Raw genomic sequence first — 20,388 nt, forward strand, 5'->3', positions numbered from 1 at the left:
GGGGGAGAAAGCATGACCAACACAGGCTTTGATAAGATAAAGGATTGCTGTTTTTATTTCCACTGCCTCTGAACAGGCTTCTCACATTACAGCGTTACTTCTGTCCCCTTCTAGGGCACTGCATCAGAGCATGAGGGGCAGAACAAAGAACCAGCCAAGAAGAAAAGGAAAAAAGAAACGAAATGCCTGAGTTAATGTGAACTTTGGGGCTTCTGCTTTCCTTTTACCCAACAAGCAACAATGCCCCCTTGTCCTAATGCCTGCACCACATTGGCATCTTGGTTCTGAACTCAACTGCACCTTTAGTTTAGAGGCAATCATTCTTGGCAGGTCCTGCTACTGAAAAATGGCTGGCCGCCCCTTTTGCAAAAAGCAGAGCTGAAAGCCTGAGTTTTAGGAGCCTGCACTGCCCCGATGAAGCTCCATGGGAGCAAATACAGAGCCTCCAGGCAGGGCTATAGTCCAGGCTGGCTTCATTTCTCCAGGGAGCCTTTGGTGAGTTCAATTATCTGGTAAATATCCAGTGCTTCACCTGAAAAATAGTGCAGTTCGTTAGGATGCCCCCTCACGAAGCAGTCAGAAGTGAGAAAAGGAACTTAATGTTAAGGTCATAAAGGATTGCCAAGAATGGTAGGGTCATATTTGGGGAGGGTCTGTTTTCTTTATGTATAAAATAAGTTTGTCTTAGATACATTTTAAATAGACTTTAAGCTTTCTAATTTACTTGTTGCCCAAGAACGCACTGTGACTTTCAAACAATAAATCTCCTTTAAATCTTTTGTGTGTGTGTGGTTGAAGAGGAAAGAAACCAGAATCAAACACTTCTTGCCTTTGTGATCTGAACAGTATGCTCACTTTGGACTCTGGGCCCATTATAAACCGAAACAGCCCAGTACACAGCACAAGAGGGGGGTTGTTATCCTCTAGTGCCCCAAGCCTCTGTTGTCCGAGACCACTTTCTAGTCTTCCCCCCATCCCACGTGCAATAAGGAACGAAGGTGTTGCGCTCACCCTGGGGAATCCCGTATCGCCTTTCCATCCCAGTTGGGTTAGAAGGGGTTTTACAATCCATGGTCACTTCCTTCCTGAGGCACTGGTCAATATCGACGGTACTGAAAAACGCGACTGACTGGGGCAGGTCATTCAGACCCAGCTTGTGGGCAAACATGCACCTGAAAGAGACCCGACCTTCTTTCAATAGCCGTGTCCCTGCTCTAAACAAAGGCCCGTCTCGAGGACAGGGCCTGCCCACCTAGCTCTGTTTACTTAGCAAAGAAAGCTGAAGGGCCAGCACGGCCCTCCACCCAGCAGCCCACACCTCCCGCTGAGCCACTCGGTACAACTGTGGACTCAAAACACACATTTTTTCCCACTTTGGTCAGAAGATGAGGGCAACAGTATTGATCACTGTAAACATACATTATATACCCATTAATCAGACCATGGGTCCCAAACTGGTTCTTAGTGGCAGATCAACATGGAACTGTAACATCAGTTAATCCAACCATATAAACTAGGGATTTTACTGCAAGGAAATGCAACTCAATATGTATACTTGAGCTTCCCTTTTAACAATGTTTTTTGTTAGTAATCAGAATAACATACTTTTGGCACTTAAGAATCAATGTTTACAAATGAAAAATTATCTCAATTTTCTGTGAGTTGAAAAAAGCCTGTCATCTGATTTTCAAAACAAAGTTTTGAAGCATAGTTTGAAGCATAGTTTGAGAACTCCTCTCTGAGGCTACTCCCTGGGCTCTTCCACCTCCTGACCACCCCAGCGATCTAGTCTGGCAATACGACACTTCCAATCTCCAAAAAATCTTTTCTAAATATTGAGCTAGTCTTTTTAAGAATTCAGTTTTTAAAAATCAGAGGTAAAAGTGGAAACACTTATTGCTGGGGGGATGAAAATTCAGATTGTGCCCAGTGTGGTCCAAGCCCCATGGATCTGGCAGACGGTCAGGCCGGAGGGGCCACGGGCCTGCCTACCTGGTCAGGAGGTTGGTGATCTGCAGGGCGAGCGCCGCGCGGTACCGGTCCTCCTCCCGCACCAGGTAGCGAACCTCATCGTGGATGCTAATGCAGAAGCGCCCGTCAATGGCGAACTCCTCGAACAGCCACTTCATGGCCACGAGCATGAGGTGCAGGTAGTCGACCGCGGAGCTCTGCACCACCCAGTTCACACGGCTGGTCATGAACTGGGAGGGAAGGCAGGCACAGGTGAGAAGGGTCAGACCACAGCCAGCTCCCCCCGAGTAGGAGGCGGCACAGGAGCCCTGCCCGCCCTGAGGCCCCCGATCCCCCGTTCCGAGGGCGGCGGTACCTCCCCGCGGACAGCACAGGGTTCCAGGGCCCGGCTGATGCGGCAGCCCAGCACCGGGGTACGAGGTATGTCAGATGTGGCAATGTTCTCCAGTTTGTTGAACATTTCTGACTCTGTGCCCCCCATCCAGGCTCGCTCAGCAACCACCTCCCACTTCTTCCATCGCGATCTGGGCAACAAAGAGGGCAAGCTTTGTGCTTCACTGTATCAGAGCAAAAGCACGCCAGCTCTCCACAGGCCAGCCCAAACCCTCCCACTGACATGAACACAAGGTTCTCACTTCTTCGAAGCTTCTCTCTGGATCCTGCGCAGATCCTTCAGGGAAACCCAGCCGTCCTCAGTCCTGTCCACCGGGAGGTCCAACTCCTTCACCAGCCACTCGCCCTCATCTGACAGCCGGTACCTGGGGGGCAGCGTCACAACCGTCACTCCCAAGGGAATGGCTGTTCTGTGCCAAACCCTGGGATAGGCGTGTTCAAGAGCACTCCATTTCCACAACCGCCCTGGGGTCAAAAGGCTCAGAGAGGCCAAGTGACTCTGGGATCACACAGCAGGAGGAAACAGAGCCTAGACAGGATCCCAGGGTTTTGTGGGCTACCTGAGGGTAGCCCGATAAAGGACGGGACCATTACTGTCCTAAACCTTCAACCCTGCACTACCCAGTGACCAACAGGTGTCATGTTAGTCCAGGAAGCAGCAAAGGCTACCACCCTGCATTTCGGGGTGAGGGTGGGGAGAGCATTCAGAAAGGCAGAAGACAGGACATACAGCCAGGCCTGGCTCACTCTTCTTGGTCCCTGCTGCCCCAGACTCCCAGCTTCAGAACTGCGGCTTCAGACGACACCAGGCTAGTCCCCTGCTGGCTCGTCATGTCACTCACCTGCTCAGAGGTGCAACAGGCTTTCCCCACCACCCCAGTCCACACGGACACCTTCAAAGGTCTCCACGACTAAGACCCAGCCATCTCTGTCGTCACTGCCTCGCCTCCGCCAGCACACGCTGCCCTAGTGCACCCCCCCAGCCCCGTCTCCCCCTCACCTCCCTGGACAACACTCTGCTCCCCCCTCACTTGCTCGCATGCCCTGTGGGCATGTGGGTTCGCAACCCCTACATTGCTGTTTATTCTCTTTATTCAGGAGCAGAGCAGGCACCCTGCAACCACTCAGTGATAACGCATGCAGCTCTATGAGGAAAACGGACTGTGAAGCCAGCAAACGTCACAACCTAAGGACAGCCCACCTAGAGCTAGGCCAGAGGTCATGTGAGGGCTCAGGCAACGGGAAGGCCAAAAAGACAGGCGCAGCAGAGACAATAAAGCAAGCCTGAGGCCCAGGGGTGGGGAATGGGGGACCCTCACCGGCGGAGGCCCTTGGTGACTGCATACATCTGCTGGGCCTTCTCAGCCGCCTCCTGCCGCGTGAGTCGGTGGTTGAACTGCATGAGCAGGCGCTCGGCAAAGGGCTGCCCGGCCCCGTAGATGCGGCCGTAGTTGATGATCTTGGCGTGCTCACGGCTGATGCCCACGGTGGCCGCCGTCTTGCTGTGCAGATCGGTGCCCCTGCTCTTCCTGCCCTGCAGGGTCATCCAGCCGAAGGCCGTGCAGCCTGGGGGGCAGGGTGCCAGTGAGAAAGGCGGCTTTGGAAGTGCTCCGTCGGCCAGGCGTCAGGCCGCCTCCACTCCACTTCAGCCCTGGCTCCCGCTCACCGTGCATGCCAGCAAAGTGGGCGTCTCCCAGCACAGCTGCGATCCACAGCTCCTGGGAATCCACGTCGGCACCCACGAGGACGTAGCCGGGCGGGGCCTGCACCATGGCCTTCAACTCACTGCCTACGCGGTCAGGCTGCGGGAGGAGGGAGGTCAGACCCCACGTAGGTGCCTGGTGAGACTCCTCTTGCTCACCCCAGGGCCTGACTAGACTGAGATGTGGTGGCCCTTCCCAAGGGCATGGTTTTAGGGAATGCAGCCAGCTCTGCCAGTTCCAGGTAAAGATTCCCCTGCCCCATGCAGACTCCACAACAGCTGTGCCTCGCATGCCTGGCCAGGAGCAGGTGCCCAGAACTTATCTGCCCAACAAATGGAGGGGCTGTGATGCCAGATTTAGACTGGAGTCCCGCCAGACTCAGATCTTAGTACAGGCCCATTGCAACCCCAGCCTCTCGACAAAGGAGAAGAAGGCCAGGAAGAACAGATGTGCAGAGAACACGTACCCGGGCGTTGCTGGCAGTGAGCCACGTAGGCTCCACGGCCCGCCGAGTGATGGTGCCGGCCGTCACCACCTGGGGCAGGATGGCCCCGTAGCGGCCTTCCTCATCATAGTTGGCATGCCTGTGGGGGGGTGGGGGGAAGGACCTGAATCTCTGCAGCTGGCTTTGGTCTTAGGCCCCGCCTCACTCAGCCTTCCTGTTCCCGCAACCCCGACAGGACATACCTGGTCACGGCCCGGGGCAGCGCAGACCGGGGCAGCCACACCACCATCTGGGAGCTGCGGTGGGACACTGCTGAGCTCAGCCGTGGGGGCGGGAGCCACCCCCGCACGACGTAGCTCTCAACTACCCTGCTCTGCTGCGTGCCCTCCGTGCCCGGCCTCCACCCTCTCCACGGACCTGACTCGGGCCGGGCCCTGCCATCTCCCATCCAGGAGCCTCTGCTGCGTGCCCTCTGTGCCCGGCCTCCACCCTCTCCACGGACCTGACTCGGCCCGGGCCCTGCCATCTCCCATCCAGGAGCCTCAGCTGCGTGCCCTCCATGCCCAGCCTCCACCCTCTCCAGGGACCTGACTCGTGCCAGGCCCTGCCATCTCCCATCCAGGAGCACAAGCCCTCAGGGAGATGACCAGCCAGGCTGCTTCTGCCCGCCTCCTGAGGTGACCGTGAGGCACCCCGCTTCAGCCCTGCCACCACTGCCGCCTCCACGCTCAGGGCAGACGTCACAGCCCCTGCCACTCTTCTCACAGGAGCGTGCTGCTGGCGGCCACCTCCGCTGTGGAACTAGGCTTCGATCCATCTGCCATCCCCGGCCTAGGACCCAGCCCACAACACAGCTTACAGGCCACTAGCCCTTCACAGAAGGGGCCTCATAGAGCTGGGAGGGGCCTTCAGGGACCTACGGTACCACTCTTCTTACGTAACAAGGAAACGGAAGCTGGAGAGGGAAAGAGCCTGGCCCGTAGGCGCACAGCTCCTGGACCAGGGAGCCTGGCCTCCAGACCAGGCAAGCCCTGAGCTGCAGTACAGGCTGTCAGGGGCCCCGGGGCTGGGGGGCCGTGGGGCGGGGAGGGGAAGGGATCCCAGGAGAGCAGTGACCTGGTCAGAGGCGTGGACAGCAGCAAGTCTCTGCCCTCCCCCATGGCCCACCTGATACGCTTGTGGGCATTCCTCCAAAAAGAGATCATTTTATTGATTTCCAAGGCCCGGGGCCCACTGGCGCCTCCCGGGCCAGCCTGCAGGGTGCCGTCCTCCATCTTGGGCAAGAAGTCTTTGGCGAAGGGGCTGCCCACGTTGCAGCTACTGCCATCCTGCGGAGAGCAAAGGCAGCGGGGGCTGGCGGCGGCGGCTCCCCAGTGCCCTGGGCACTGCCCCACACCCACCGGACCGCCCCACGAGCAGAGCAGCGTGGGGCAAATCCCTGGCTGCAACACAGATACACACACAGGCCTAACACACATGCTCACACGCAGGTGCTAACACAGACACAAACCCAGCCCCCCTCCCGGTAACAGCCACCGTCACCAGGTGGGGTAATAGGCTCCCGACACGCCCCATGTCATTTTTCTCTTTTTTCTCGCCCTATGGCATTTAATTCTGCCACCAGATCCCTCGCCACTCAATTTTTAGAACAAAAACAAAGGCTAGAAGACTTCCCTGGTGGCTCAGATGGTAAAGAATCTGCCTGCAATGCAGGAGACCCAGGTTCAATCCCTGTGGGGAAGATCCCCTGGAGGAGGAAATGTAAACCCAGTACAGTGTTCTTGCCTGAAGAATCCCATGGACAGAGGAGCCTGGTGGGCTACAGTCTGTGGGGTCACAAAGAGATGCCCCATGTCATTTTTCTCTTTTTTTCTCACCCTATGTCATTTAATTCTGCCACCAGGCCCCTTGCCACCCAATTTTTAGAAGAAAAACAAAGGCTCAGAGAGATTGCAACTTTTGTCCGAGATCATGCTCTGCCCCTCTACTCCTGGCATTCCCACAGAAAGGCCATCTCCTGGTTTGAGTCACTCAGCAGGCCCACTATGCACCCTGAATGCAGCAAGGACACCAGGGAACAGGGTGTGAACCAGAACACACACCTTGTGAGGCAGCTTGAAGAACCAGCAGCCGGGGATATCCACATCATTGTAGGGTCCGTTGCCATGGTGATAAGCTGGCTGGCTGGCTTTGGGGCCACCAGCAGCAGTCTGTGGGGGCCACACACCTAGATCAGGCCCTGCTCCAGCACCTGCATTCAGCGAGGGCCATGGGGTAGGGGTGGGAAAAGGGCCTGAAATAGCATGCAGCTGGGAAATGACAGGATGGCCACGAGGTCTCAGGCTCCCTCCCCGGCCTCCAACAAGGGTGGGGCTGCCCAAGGGCATGGCAGTCATCTCCCAGCCCCCCAAAACCTTGGTAACTGAGGGGGAAAGAGCTACTTGGGTGCAAGAGAACGTGGCCACCCAGCACCCACCCAGAGAAGCCCTGAGCAGGCGCCCAGCTCACCGGAGGTAGCAGTTGACCTGGAACTGCCTCTCGCGAGTTCTCCATCTTTGCCTCGGCCTCCACCTCCAAGCAGCCCAGTTCTTCCACCTGGAGGGGCCCAGGTACCAAGCGAGTAAAGCAGGGGGCTGAGCTGGCCCACATCCACCAGCCCCACTCTGGGCTGAGTGAGCAGACGAGCGCCTCTGGCGCCCGGCCCCCACCCAGAGGCTGCCCCGTCCTGGAGGCCAGAGCCGCCCTCACCGTCTGCCACAGGGCGCCGCTGTCGGACAGCAGGAACTCCTCGGCCAGGTCTGCCTGCGGCGGCTCCGGCTGCTGCTTCCCCTGTTCAAGACAGTGCCTCCTGTACAGGGACTCGATGGCTCTGCGCAGAGAACGGCGGCCGCAGCCTGATTACCGCGGGCCCCTCCGGGCCAGGCCGCTCGCCGGGTGCCTTCCACCGTTCCCTGTTCAGTCCCCAGGAGCGGCTCTGAGGCAGGAATGGACAGCACTCTCCCTGGCTCACAGACAGTGAGTGACAAGCTGAAAACGACAGCACGCTGCTGGCAGGCTGGGCTTCGAGGCCGGGGCTGACTCAGGAGAAGAGCGTGCGGGGAGCAGGGCAGTGGGGAGTCAGGGCCAGGCCCGCCCCAGGCCGACTCTGCCCACGCACCCACTCTTCGGCTCACAGGCACAGGCTGACCCCCATCCTTCTGTCCTCAGGCGCCACAGGCGGGTCAGACTGCCCTGCTGAGCCAGGACCCTCAATTCTGGGCCACTTCGCGCGCTATGGCTTCTCCCCAGCACCTGCCTGTCAAAATCTCAACGGTTTGGGATCTCAGACAAGAGACTGACTTCCCGGGACCTTTTCTTCTGCCAGCTCTAAAATGAAGATAACCACCCTGTCTCATGTGGCTGCCTCGGGAATGAGGGAAGCGCTGTAAAGCACTTATTAACAGAGAATATAACCAGTGCTCAATAAGTGATACTCAAAGGAGGCACACAAAGTCCATGGACCCATCACGTCCAACAACCCTCCAGCCCGCTCTCTACATGTTCCTGCGTGGGCAGTGGGGCTGTGGGCTCCCGAGCAGGACCTCAGCCCTTCCCACTCCAACCCCACGCCCTCTAATCCACAGGGCTTGGAGGCCTGGACAGAAAGACTGCCATCAGAGCCAGACGCTCTGACTCAGGCTCCTCACCCTAGCCCGAGGTGGGCTTGGTCTCTCCAACAAGGGGAAGGGTCCCGGGACGCCAGCCCTTCCTCCCCAAGCCGGAGCCTTACGTGTGGGGGCAGGCCGCCCCAGCCGACGTGAGGGCGCTGCCGGCCGGGACCGGAGCCAGGTTGTCCCGCCGCCCGGGCACCAGGTAGCCCCAGCCATGCTGCTCCGAGTAGTGCAGGGGGAAGCCGTCCCAGGTCAATGCCATGAGCTTAGGTGTGACCCGCATCTGGAGGCTGAGGAGACTGGGGCCAGGGGTCCACGCAGGGTCATCGAGCCGGGGACATAGCTTCCGATACCACCTACGCCGCCAGCAGAGAGCACGTCACAGCAGTCACGGGAGGACGGCGTGTAACAAGGAAGGCTCTCTCCACCCGACAACGCCCACCCATCCCAAGGCCTAATCGTGACCTCAGCCTGCCATCACCCCTCCTCCCTCTGGGACTAAGCCAGGACCCCCACAGAGGCCCCTAGAATAATTCAAATATCCCTCAAGGACAGATCCTCTGTCAGCCCCCTGTTCCAGGACCCATACACACGGCCCAGGGCAGGATCCTCACCAAGCTCCACGTGACCAGGGAAACTGCCCAGAGCAGCGTGCAGGACTGCCCGACCTCTGTTGCTCCATCCCTTAGGGGCTGTCCACCAGAGCCAATGCCAGAGGCAAGTAAGGCACTCAGGGCACAGATTCAAGGAGGCCTCCTCTTAGGCAAACACAAAATTGGTCCCTTGCCCCTTGCTGTTCAGTCTGGATACCCCTATTTTCTCATCTCTGCCACTCTGTGCGGCAAGAATGAAGGTCACCTCCTCAAGGAAGCCTTCCTTGATTTCCCCAGGCAGAGTTTTAGGCTCTGCCTCAACACTGATGACTCTTCTGTCTCATGACGGATATAAACTCCAGCTGTGCAGGCTGATCTACCCAACTGGCTCCTCCCAGGGAGAAGCTACTAGAAAGGAGTTATGCTCCTCTTTGCCTTTCACAGACTGCAATGAAGCCCAGAACACAGCAGGTGCTTACTGCACTTGCAGTGAACAAGCCCAGTGACCTGGGGGTGAGAACAGGACAGGAAGACAGCAGGAACAAATGGCAGCATGATAGCAGGAGCTCATATGCATGCTACCCCCTGTGCTGGGGCCCAGAATATGGGTGTCTCGGAGTAGAGGGAGGGATAGGGTGGCCCCTGGACATGCAAAGGGGCAGGGCTCACCCTGGGTGTCCAGGAAGGTGCTGGGGTCGCTTGGGCAGGAGCTCTGTGGTCCCCCTCAGCTGCTCCAAGCAGGTGCGGGCTGTGACATCTCGCTGGAACTCCTCCTCCTCACTGGGGGGGCCGGGGTCTGCACAGGGTGGGGAGGACAATCAGGACCAGGGAAGGGTGTCTCAGAAAGACCCTCCCAGGACCTGCCCAGTGGTCCAGTCCAGTGGTTCTAACTCTGCGCTTCCACTGCAGGGAGCATGGGTTCTCTGGAAGGCTGGAGCCACCACTGCCAAGGGACCCCTGGGTCCCAGGCCCTTCCCAGGGCCCCTCCCTTCCCCGCCTCCCGCCCATGTTCCCCACCTTCCTGATCCCTGGGGTCCCCAGGGACATTAGCCCCCTCGACAGGCAACTTGCTGGCTGCGGCTGGCTCCCTCCTCTTCCCCTTCTTCACTTTCTTCTGCTTAAACTCCTGCACGTCCCACTCCAGGTCCCAGAGCCAGGGGTCCTCTTTGTACCTGCACAGCCAGTTCACCAGGGCAGGGCTAAGGCCACGCCAGAGGCCAGGCCTCCCGCTGCCCGGCCCCGCCCACCCAAGGGCCTGGCTACCTCTCTCCCGAGAGCAACTGGCAGGCATCGTTGGCCAGGTCCATCAGCGACTTCTTCATCTCCCGTTGGAGCTCCTCGTAGGTGCTCTGCGCCTCCGCCAGGTAACGCTCCCAGTTCTGGTTGACAGGCAGGTAGGAGACACCCATCTCCAACATGCCAGCCAGAGTCACCGGGTGGGGACACCTTGAGGACAAACACCAGGGCTACCATAAATGACCACGGGAGGCAAGGCTCTGGCCCAAGCCCTGAGCCGGCCTGGCAATCCTCAACCCAACCACCCACGTCAGAGAGACAGGGGTTTAAACCCCAGTTCTCTCCTATTTCCCAGCCATGAGACCCTGCATAAGTGACTTCATCTTTCTGAGCCAAAGTTCCTTCATCTATAAAATGGGGATAATATCATTCCAACCTCAGGGATAATGTGGGAATGACAGATCACAAAAATGGAGATGGCTGCCACTTGCTGAGTAATGACCAGGTGCCAGACACTGCATTAACAACTTCATACACACAAAGTGTCATACAAGAGCCTTACAACTGGAGTAGTCAAGTATGACTGTATGTGCTTCACAGATAAGACCAGTGAGGCTCAGAGAAACCAAGTGCCTTGCCCAAGGTCACATGAGCTGGACCGGAGAATTAAGATCAGAACCGGGTCTGGCTGAGGCTTCCAATTCTGACCACATCATCAGACTGACTCACTAGGACACATAACCAAGATGGACGTGAAACCCTTGGCTCAGAATCTGGGTTCAGAGAGGGCGCTGAGCAGACCATGAAATCAGCACAGCCTGGATCCTCCCCTCTATGACTCTGTAGGCATCCCAGAGTCCAAGGCCCAGGTGGCCACCCCTGGACAGAGCAGCTCCATGCTCTCAGGCCAGAAAGGCTGAGGGCCCCAGCCTGAGAAAGGCCCAGCAGCACCTGGCTACAATGGGCCCAGGTGCCACCGGGAACCCACTGACCCCCAGGGGTTCCCAGGGGGGCACTCCCTCACCTCTCCAGGAAGAGTGGAAGCTGCTGCTGGAAAACCTCATAGGTGGCCCACACGTCCTGGGCACAGTACTGCATCAGGTCCTGGCACAGGCGATAGGAAGGCGCAGGGTGGGCAGTCATCCCACTACTGCCGCTGGGGCCCAGGGTCAGGTGTGGCAGCTACACTCCCAGTGTCTCGAGGGGCCTGCCCCTGCCCACACCCCCGGACTCCCTCCCCCACCATACCTGGAAGTTCTCACGGACGTCCTTCATGTTGCCCTTGATAAACAGCTCGCGGGGCTCCTTCTCCAGGCGAGGCCCCCCCACGTAGAGGCCGTGCACGTCTGCCAGGTTATTGACACTGCTGATGTCCAGCCAGTCCCAGGATGAGATCTGGGGGCAAGAGTGAGGGACATGGCAGGTCAGCGTAGCCTTGAGCCAGACGGGCAGGCTAGTGACAGGGTCTCCCACGCCCACTGTGCCCTCACCGCCGGGCCATTGGCTTTGCTCTGGGACTTCTGGCCTCGTTGAGTAGGGGGCCGGGCCTTGTGTTTGCCCTGCCTGGCGGCCATCCACAGACTGCGCTGGAAGCTGCTCAGCCCTGAGATGGCCATGTGCATGCTCATGGTGTCCAGGAAGCGCATGTGGGAACCCTGAGGAGGGAGAAAGGCTTCAGCAGAGGGGCCCGCCTGCCCCATCTCAGGGTTTCAGCCCACCAACCCCGCCACAGGCCCCCTCCCAGCACACAGCCGGATGCTCAAGATGCAATGTCTTCAAGCTTGCTCATGCTTGTTCCTTCACCTGTGAGGGGCCTGCCTTTTGATCCTAGCCACTCTGGAAGGCACAGGCCAGGCTCAGTCCCAACACATGGCCCTTCCCAGCAGCAGGGCTGAGGAGCACCTTGGGAACAGAGGGGCCTAAACCAGGCCTTCCGAGCTATCAGACTTGGCTGCCCCGTCCTGCCACTCACCAGCTATGAGGCCCTGGGCAAGTTAACAAGGCTGTCCGAGCCTCAGCATCTGCAGCTGGAGGTCAAGGCTACTCCCACCTGCCCCACCTCTCCTGTGGCACTTTCCACAAACTCAAGAAGTGCTACCACTATGGCTCTGAGTGTCTGACATGTGCACGGTTCAAGCCCTCTCAGCAATCCTACGATGCAACTTCTGCTATCTCCCTCTTTTTACAAAAGAGGAAACTGAGGCTCAGGGGCAAGAAGCGCATGCTGCTCACCAGGGGCTGAGGCAGGACGTGTGCCCAGGCTGTGGGGCCCGCACAAAGCCCAGGCCAAGCTCTAAAATGCCGCACACAGACGAGGGCCATTAGCACTGTGACAGCTCAGGTCCTGTGCCAGGGATCCTGGGGACCCAAGAGCTGGGCACAGGGACCACGGGCAGGGCTGGTCAACAGGGGGCCCTGGAGCCACTACAAAGGCGATGGAGGCGCCAGCCAGGACACACAGTCCTTTCCCAGCCACTGAGAGCCGGGCTCTGAGCCCACCCCGAGCCAGGACCTGCACTCGGCCCCGGGATCCTCACCTGGATCAAGTACTGCTCCCGGATGTGGGCTCGGTCGAAGGACACATTGTGTCCCACCACTAACCGCTCCCGCTGGTCCTGCTGAGCAGGGCCGCCGGCACTGGCAGGGACCTCCAGGGGAATGAGGTCAGCCGGCGACAGCTGGCTGGTCCAAGAGTAACGCTCTTCCACCAGCCGCCGGCTGCACCAGGAATACCTGAGGAGGCGAGAGGCGGGCAGGCTCAGCCCAGAGATGTGCATGCCCCGCTCCACAAGCCCCACTGTGCACCTTCCACCACATGCAGGTCCTGCGCTAGCAGCTGGAGACACAAGGGAGACGAGGTCTCCTAACCCTCACAGAGCTGGAGGTCGGGTGGGGGGCTGTCGGGGGCCGTGCTGGGAGTGAGAAGGAGTTACAAAGCCTTCTTTACTTCTCCACCTCCAGAGAGGAAGGCAGCTACGCGCCACAGTTCCCGGTGTCCCAGACGGGCATGCAGCCTGGCTGTCAAGATGTCAAGTCCGGGGCTCACCAAGTCTGTGCTTGGCTCTCAGGTGTCTTAATGAATGTTACCGACCCCTCACATTTATAAGCATGAAACAGCTCATGTTCAAAGAGCTAATAAAGGGGACAGACAATTATAACAGGACCCAAAGTGGAATTTTTTTTTAATTGAAAGTGGCAAAAAAAAAAAAAAAGACAAATGCTGCACACATGTACAGGATGAATCATCTGACGGCTAGAAAGATTCCGGACAAAGAGCAAGTCACACACCTTGTAGAAGGTGCTGGGCCTCTGAGCAACCACCCTCAGTGACAGACCAGGGAAAGTGCCAGAAAGGAGGAGATGTATGCACATGTTCTAGAAGTATGTGCTAGGGCTGGGGGTGGGGGACAGGGGGTGAGTGCTGCCTATTGGGGGCCTGAAACTGACTCAGGAAAAGGCTGGAGTTTGCTCAAGATCCACAAGACTAAGTATGAGGAAACGGCCACTGAGCAAAAGCCTCTTGTGAACCATGGATCACGCCAAAGGCTCAAGGCCACTCAGCACCAAAGTGAGTGACGAGGCCACCTGTGTGGCCACCACAGCTGCAAACAAGCTCCCCGTGTCCCTTACGGAGGGAAGGAGGGGTTATCTGCCACGATAATTAACGGCAAACATAAAACTAGTTTCTCTGGGGGAGGGGATTACCAGCAAAAGTGGTTCCTAATTTTAAAGCTCTAACCACATCCCAAATGATGGGAAAACGCTCAGGAACTCAAGTTGCAACCTCCTTCCCTCTCAATTCAACATGTCAAAGTCCTTAATAACAACATGGAAGAAAAGGCTGAAGGATGTCAAATATCAGAGGCTGCGGTGATAACAAGGACTTTGGTTGCAATAAAAAGCCAGACTGGTGTCAAGATCTGGGTCTGCAGCTGTGCATGAGAACCATCTTGTTAAATTCCTTTGTGATAAAAAAGAAGAAAGCCAAAATGCAAACACCTTTGGCATACTTAAGATGAGTCAGAACCATCGCCATTAACACTACACTTTCCCTGTGAACCTCAGCTCGGCACTGACAGCCTGTGCAATGTCCCTCTGGTTTGATGACCAAAGCCCTCACCTGCGGCCTTTCAGAAGCTGCCCTCTGGCCTGTGCAAGGCTTCTCCCTTCCACTGGAAACTGCAGGCTGCTCAGGTATCTGACGTTACACAGCCAGATGCCAGCGATGCGCCCAAGTTAAGTGGGCTGCTGTCAGGGTCCCAGCCTCCCACCCCCCACCACAGTCAGGCTCCCAGGAGGAAGGCCCTGTATGAGCCCGGTCCTCAGTAATGACTTCCGCTGCCAGGCAAGCTGAGCGGTGTCCCCAGTACCACTGGCAAGAATGGTATGAGAATGAGAGGATGATGGAAAGGACAAGAAGAGAAAGAGGTGAAAAGTCAGGAGAGGAAGAAGAGAAAAGAAAAAGGGGACTAGAGGTAAACTGGCCAAGAATGACCGAAAGGTTGAAAAACAGTTCTTATCACTGGTTATCTAATTTCCTTTCAGCCACCACAACCTACCTTACTTTCTCAAATGATGGACAGTATTCCCTCTATTTGACCATCAAGTTACATGGTAAGCTGAGATTCTCATCTTAACTGAAACTAATCAATAAGGAATCATCTAGTTTTGCTCTTTTCAGCCATTAATGCCTACCTTATCTATTTAGCCATGTTTTCACCATTTTCAACTGCATATTTAACATTTCGCAGCTTTCTTTACAAAGATGTAGCTTCCAATAGGAATAAAGAAACTGCCAACTTTTTTTTTTGCTGGCCATGCCTGAAAGCATTAAGGTTGTAAATAGTATTTTAATCCTGGAATGAAGAATAAAAAAGGGGAGAAACAGTACTGCCATCATTGTTTGAAAAAGAAACTTGGGTAGCACTTAGAAAGTTACTCAAAAAGAAAAGAGTGATTGGACATACATTTGGGGGACCAAAGTGCCTGCAGGCCTACTTGGGAGGCTGGGGGATGGAAGAAGTGTTTCTCAACTAGGGGTGGTCAGTGAGGTGTTACCTGAGGGGAGGGGTATTTGGAAACTGAAATTGAGGGGGGGGGGGATGGGCAGCAGGATTTGGTCTGGCATTTAAAGGAGCAGCTGGGGACGCTAAGTGTCTTATACTGCCTGGGATATACCCACCAAAGAGAAGTTTCTCCTGTCCAAAATAACCACTGGCATCCCCAAATAGAAACACTGTCCAAATGTCTTGGACTAACTTTTCAGGAAGCTCTTAGGGGAAGGGGTAAAGGCACCAAATCAAGGTAATCTCAACTGGTCTCCTGGTCAGCCTCAAGTACAACATGTTACTGGGACTGCTGAGCCCAGTCACCACCTGACACTTGCTAGGGCGTCCTTTACCACGCACACCTTCCCCACCAGAAAGTAAGCTCTATCAAAGCTGGGGTCAAGCTGATTTCAGTTCACCACTGAGTCCACAGTCCCTAGAAACCCACTCGCCAGACACAGACTGGGGGCCCTCCACGTGGGCTCAAGTCCCCTGACCCCCGCCCCTCCCTACTCACCAGGCCGAGGGGGATATGGCCACCGCCAGCGTGGGGCAAGTTCCCTCTGCCAAGCAGACCTCCACGTCGAACACCAGGGCCCGCTCCTCGGGGATGGCCACGGGTTCGGCCTCCCCCGCGGGGCCGTACCGGGTCCAGCCCTCCGCCCAGGCCCAGTTCGGGGGCCGCGGGGGCAGCTGCGCCTGCAAGAGCGAGTTGGCCGCCTCCAGGTAGGGCAGGCTCTGCTTCTGCGCCAGGAGGCGGAAGTGCTGGTCCAGGCTGCCCCCGAGGAGGGGCGGCAGGCGCAGCTCCACGTCGGGCAAGGGCGCGGCCGGCTGCCCCCAGAGCCCGTGCTTCTGCAGGTGCTCCACGCTGCGGTGCACCGCGGCCTCGTCGGGCCTCTCCCCGCCGGGCCCGAAGATCTGCTCGTGGAGCCCTCTCGAGAGCATCTGGATGTGCAAGGGGTTGTGCCGAAGCTGCCCGCCCTCCGAGGATGGCACAGGCGGCGGCGGCGGCGGCCCGTCTCTGGGGACGGGGTCGGAGGCGGAGCTGGAGACCCAACGCCCCGGAGCTGGAACCGGGCCTGGCCCGACGGTGGCGCCGGCCACCTTCCTCCAGAGCAGGCGGCTCATGGTGGGTGCAGGGAGCCCCCCGGTGGGCGTCAGGACACCCGGCTTTGGGATCCAGCTTGGCAGCGTTCACGGGCTGAGAGACGTGGAGAGGGACACGTCCTGTCTCCGCTTTCCTGCCAGGGAAATGGTTCTGACCATGCCTGCCTTCCACCCACAAATCCTAAAGGAGACAGATGATGTACAGTGTTACCAACTACATGCAGAGCACGTGCGATCTCACCAGCCCTCCTTCCGCGAGCACTGCCTGCGTCCCAAAATAGGGGGCCAGGCGCCTTTAGGTGCATGTTCTCAGCTAATCATCAAGCAACCTTGGGAAATACCAACACCCCTCGGAAAACCGAGGTTCACGTTAAGTTCATCAGAGGAGACGGTAGTGGTTAAGAGCGCAAGACTCTGGTGGGGACGACACGGGTTTGAATCCCGGCTCCAGCTCTTCCGAGACGTGTGACCTTGGGGTAGCGCCTTAAGCCCCAATTCCCTACTCTGTAAAATGGGGTGACTGGGTTCTACCGGTCATACAGGACTGCAGTTCGGGTGACACTCAGGGCGAACCTGCCGCGGGACACGACCCTCGGCAAGTGCTCGGCAAACGGTGGCTGCCGCTGCCCCGACCGCCGCAGCCCGAGGGCCTAGCGCCCTTAGGGGCCGGCGCCCGGGTTCGAGCCCTCCAGGGGGGCCGCTGTCCCGCGGGAGTCCCGAGTCCGAGCCCTAGCCCAGCGCGCCGCAGGGGCCCTCGGCCGCCAGCCTGAGCCCGGTGGCCGAGCCTGAGCCCGGCGGCCGAGCCGCGGTGCGCGCTGGGACGAGCCTCCACCCAGCCCAGGGCCGCGCTCCCAGACGGGAGAGGGTGGGGCCGCGCCGCCGCTCAGCGACCCGGCCGCCCGCCCCCCAGCGCCGAACCCGCCGGAAACCTCAGTCCGCCGGGTGCCTCCCGGTCTGCGGCTCCCGACCCCAGGCTCGCGACGCCCCGGCTCTCTCCGCGCGGCCTGTGCAGCCTCGGGGTGGCGTGTGGCCTCCACCCGAGCGACCCGCCTCGCTCGCAGGGGCAACTTCCCGTCTGTGCCCCGCTAGGTCCCGCGGCTACCGGAGAGGCAGGCGGAGACTCCCAGCGAGACCAATAGGAGAGCCACAAGTGGACCGGTCCGCCCGCAGGGGGGGAAAAAGGACTTCCGGGTGGACTTTCCCCTGCGGAACTCTGGGAGCCAAGGTCCAATCTCCCCTGCTCAAGAAGCAGGTGGGTTGGTCCCAGGCAAGCCGGTGGGCGGTAATAATACTTTTTAAGTTATCCAAAGAGCACTAGCTAGCGGGCGGCCGCGTGGCCTAATGGATAAGGCGTCTGACTTCGGATCAGAAGATTGCAGGTTCGAGTCCTGCCGCGGTCGCAAAGGAGCTGGTTACTTTTTGATTTATCATTTCTTAGGAATTTAAGTAACAGGACCATACGGAAACGCTGTTGCCGATTGTCACCCTTCGTTCACGTCTGGGAACACCCAGATCTGACGAAGTAACTGCACCCACATCCCATGCGGCAGTGTCCCTGTAAAATTGCTCTTCTACCTGCTACAGATACATGGAGGTGGGCGGAAGTGGTGGTCCTTTTCTAAAAATGTACCATCAGCGCTCATACACCCCCACACTGGTAGAGAAGCGGGAGCATCCTTTGCGGGAACCCGATTTTAAATCAACTGATAACGTGGGAATCACAGAGATTCACATTTGAAGGCAAGACCTTTCCCTCTCTACATCCTGGTCAATTCTGATGAGTAAAAATACTGCCTTCCTTTGAAGCAGAATCTGTCGCCGGGTATTAAGCTCTCGTCCAACGCGTCTGGCTCACCCCGCCGGCCCGAGGAGCCACCAGAGGTACCCTTCCATTTTCGCGGTCTCCTGTCTGCCTCCACCGCCTGTTGCTCCAGGTGCCTCTGATAAACTGTAAAGTGCCGCAGAGAATCAGGTCCACACAGACGGCGAGAGCCTGGGGGTTGAATCCTGGAGGCTCGGCCGCGTGGATGAAGGAAGTGAGACTTGGGAGAGGTTTGAGATAGGCCTGAGGACACACAGCTGATTAGGGACAAAATTCAGGCCTCGCAGTTCAGTTCAGTCGCTTGGTCGTGTCTGACTCTTTGTGATCCTATGGACTGCAGCACGCCAGGCCTCCCTGTCTATCACCAACTCCTGGAGCTTGCTCAAACTCATGTCCTTTGAGTCAGTGATACCACCCAACCATCTCATCCTGTATCGTCCCCTTCTCCTCCTGCCCTCAATCTTTCCCAGCATCAGGGGCTTTTCCAATGAGTCAGTTCTTCACATCAGGTGGCCAAAGTATTGGAGCTTCAGTTTCAGCATCAGTTCTTCCAATGAATATTCAGGGTTGATTTCCTTTAGGATTGACTGGTTTGATCTCCTTGCTGTCCAAGGGAGTAATACCTGAGAAACCACATACATTTCCCTACAATTCCCTGGACCTCTCCTCCTACACAGCAAGAGACAAATTCATTAGGAACCCCCTGCCCAGATGCAAACACACTGTACTTTCTTGCAAAGCAGGAATCTCAGGTGTAACAGAAGCTGATTTTATTTTTTTTAATCTTCCCCTTCCACTGCTGTTAAATACCCAGGAAGACTGACCTTGTGTCTCATAGGATGCTCTGCTCCAGGATCTGGCTGGAGCTTGGTAATAACTACTAGCAGATATTAGATGTCAGGTTGTGGCATCTAAATGAATTAATCCTTGCATTAACCCTAGGGTGGAGATTCTGTTATTATCCCCTTTTACTGATGAGGACACTGAGGCCCAGAGAGGCAAAGTAGGGAGCCTAAAGCCCTATAGCAGGTAAGTGGTAGGGCTTCCCCAAGATTTCAACCCAGGGAGACCTGCTGTACTGTATTACTTGGTGAACACCCACTAATCCTAAAAGCTGGGGACCCCTGCTCCTAGGCTGTGGGCCAAACACAGGCTGAGGCTGGAGATGCAGGCTGGGGCAACTCTGCGTCACTGTTGCTGACTAAGGGACTCTCCGGCCACTGCCTTCTCCACCACGGTCCCTCTAGGGAGCTTCCTTCCTGATGACCTTTTTGTGTCGTCTTTGCCAAGCCCAGCTTCAGCAGTTTCTGCCTCAGAGAGAAACTATCACTGTTCTACCTTTAACAAAAGCTACCACTGCCAAATGAACCAGGCTAAATGCTTTAAGAGTAGCATCTCCTTCAATCTGTTCAATGACCCCTTTGGTACTATTGGTGTGTGTGTGCTAAGTCGCTTCAGTGGTGTCCGACTCTGTGTGACCCTATGGACTGCAGCCCACCAGGCTCCTCTGTCCATGGGATTCTCCAGGCAAGAATACTGGACCCTCCTGCAGATCTTCCAGACACAGGGATCAAACTCACGTCTCTTATGTCAGACCGGCATTGACGGGCAGGTCCCTTACCACTTGCACATAGATACTACTATTATTTGATTTTTCTTTTAGCTATATTTATGTGGCTTCCTAGGTGGTACTAGTGGTAAACAGCCCGCCTGCCAATGCAGGAGACATAAGAGACCTGGGTTCAATCCCTGGATTGGGAAAATCCCCTGGAGAAGGGCATGGCAACCCACTCCAGTATTCTTGCCTGGAGAATCCCATGAACAGAGGAGCCTGGTGGGCTACAGTCCGTGGAGTTGCAAAGAGTTGGATACAACTTAGCATGCATGCACACAATACTAGTTTATTTCAATGCTAACTATTTTATTAGAGCAATTATATTACTATAATAGTTATATTAATATTAATTATATTAAAGTAATAATTTGGGGTTGGAATAATTGAATCTTAGAATAGAAAGGTATGGTTGATGTTCATTATTTTTTCTTTTTAATACCCAATCTCTCTGCTTTTTAAAAAAATTTATTTTTCAATTGCAGGGAAATTGCTTTATAATGCTGTGTTAGTTTCTGCCCTACAACAATGCAAATCAGTTATAATTATGTATATATCTCCTCCCTCTGGAGCCTCCCTCCCTTCTCCCCATCCCACCCCTCTAGGTCATCTCAGAGAACCAGAGGAGAAAAAAAGTCTCCAGTAATAAGTATGAGGTTGACTCACTTATCCAAAAATCATACAGTCAGTGCAGGGCCTGGATTAGGACCCAAGCACCGTATGATTCCCAACCCACCAGGCATTTCTTTGAGCCCACTAAACACCCCACAGACGAGAGAGCGAGTTTGAAAAGACAGAAAGCCAATCC

At 56.6% G+C, this 20,388-nt stretch overlaps 2 protein-coding genes and 1 non-coding gene across 5 annotated transcripts in view; 2 read left to right on the forward strand and 1 right to left on the reverse strand.

Moving 5' to 3' along the window:
• FANCI (FA complementation group I) overlaps positions 1-251 on the forward strand; it is a 61,272-nt gene extending 61,021 nt beyond the window's left edge. For all 3 annotated transcript variants that reach the window (XM_065906947.1, XM_065906946.1, XM_065906949.1), the window contains exon 38: positions 115-251. In XM_065906947.1, the coding sequence (XP_065763019.1) occupies positions 115-195 (81 nt within the window). In that variant the 3' untranslated portion in view covers positions 196-251. The remainder of the gene's footprint in view (positions 1-114) is intronic.
• On the reverse strand, positions 28-16,312 carry POLG (DNA polymerase gamma, catalytic subunit). The gene is made up of 22 exons (XM_065906950.1): positions 15,557-16,312; positions 12,529-12,724; positions 11,482-11,646; positions 11,240-11,386; positions 11,016-11,095; positions 10,019-10,201; positions 9,773-9,927; positions 9,425-9,551; positions 8,282-8,518; positions 7,261-7,381; positions 7,021-7,107; positions 6,615-6,722; positions 5,680-5,840; positions 4,755-4,808; positions 4,534-4,651; positions 4,031-4,166; positions 3,684-3,930; positions 2,607-2,729; positions 2,327-2,495; positions 1,993-2,201; positions 1,012-1,172; positions 28-532 (listed from the first exon to the last, which is right to left on the reverse strand). Exons 1-22 carry the CDS (start codon positions 16,165-16,167, stop codon positions 474-476), a joined length of 3,654 nt encoding a protein of 1,217 aa, XP_065763022.1. The 5' UTR covers positions 16,168-16,312; the 3' UTR covers positions 28-473.
• A 1,161-nt stretch (positions 16,313-17,473) lies between these two features.
• Positions 17,474-17,546, forward strand: TRNAR-UCG (transfer RNA arginine (anticodon UCG)). Its single transcript has one exon. It is a non-coding gene; the product is annotated as a tRNA-Arg (tRNA).
• Positions 17,547-20,388: the final 2,842 nt, after the last annotated feature.

The sequence above is a fragment of the Muntiacus reevesi genome, chromosome 15 (genome assembly GCF_963930625.1).
Source record: "Muntiacus reevesi chromosome 15, mMunRee1.1, whole genome shotgun sequence".
Lineage (NCBI taxonomy): Eukaryota > Metazoa > Chordata > Mammalia > Artiodactyla > Cervidae > Muntiacus > Muntiacus reevesi.

What these genes read in the sequence shown, in the direction of transcription:
- POLG (XM_065906950.1), bottom strand. Translation starts at nt 16,167, where the DNA reads ATGAGCCGCCTGCTCTGGAGGAAGGTGGCCGGCGCCACCGTCGGGCCA. An exon ending in GCGGCGCCCTGTGGCAGACG is followed by an intron (nt 7,108 to 7,260) that starts GTGAGGGCGGCT and finishes GGGCCCCTCCAG; the next exon opens with GTGGAAGAACTGGGCTGCTT. An exon ending in ATCACCAACCTCCTGACCAG is followed by an intron (nt 1,173 to 1,992) that starts GTAGGCAGGCCC and finishes GGTCTCTTTCAG; the next exon opens with GTGCATGTTTGCCCACAAGC.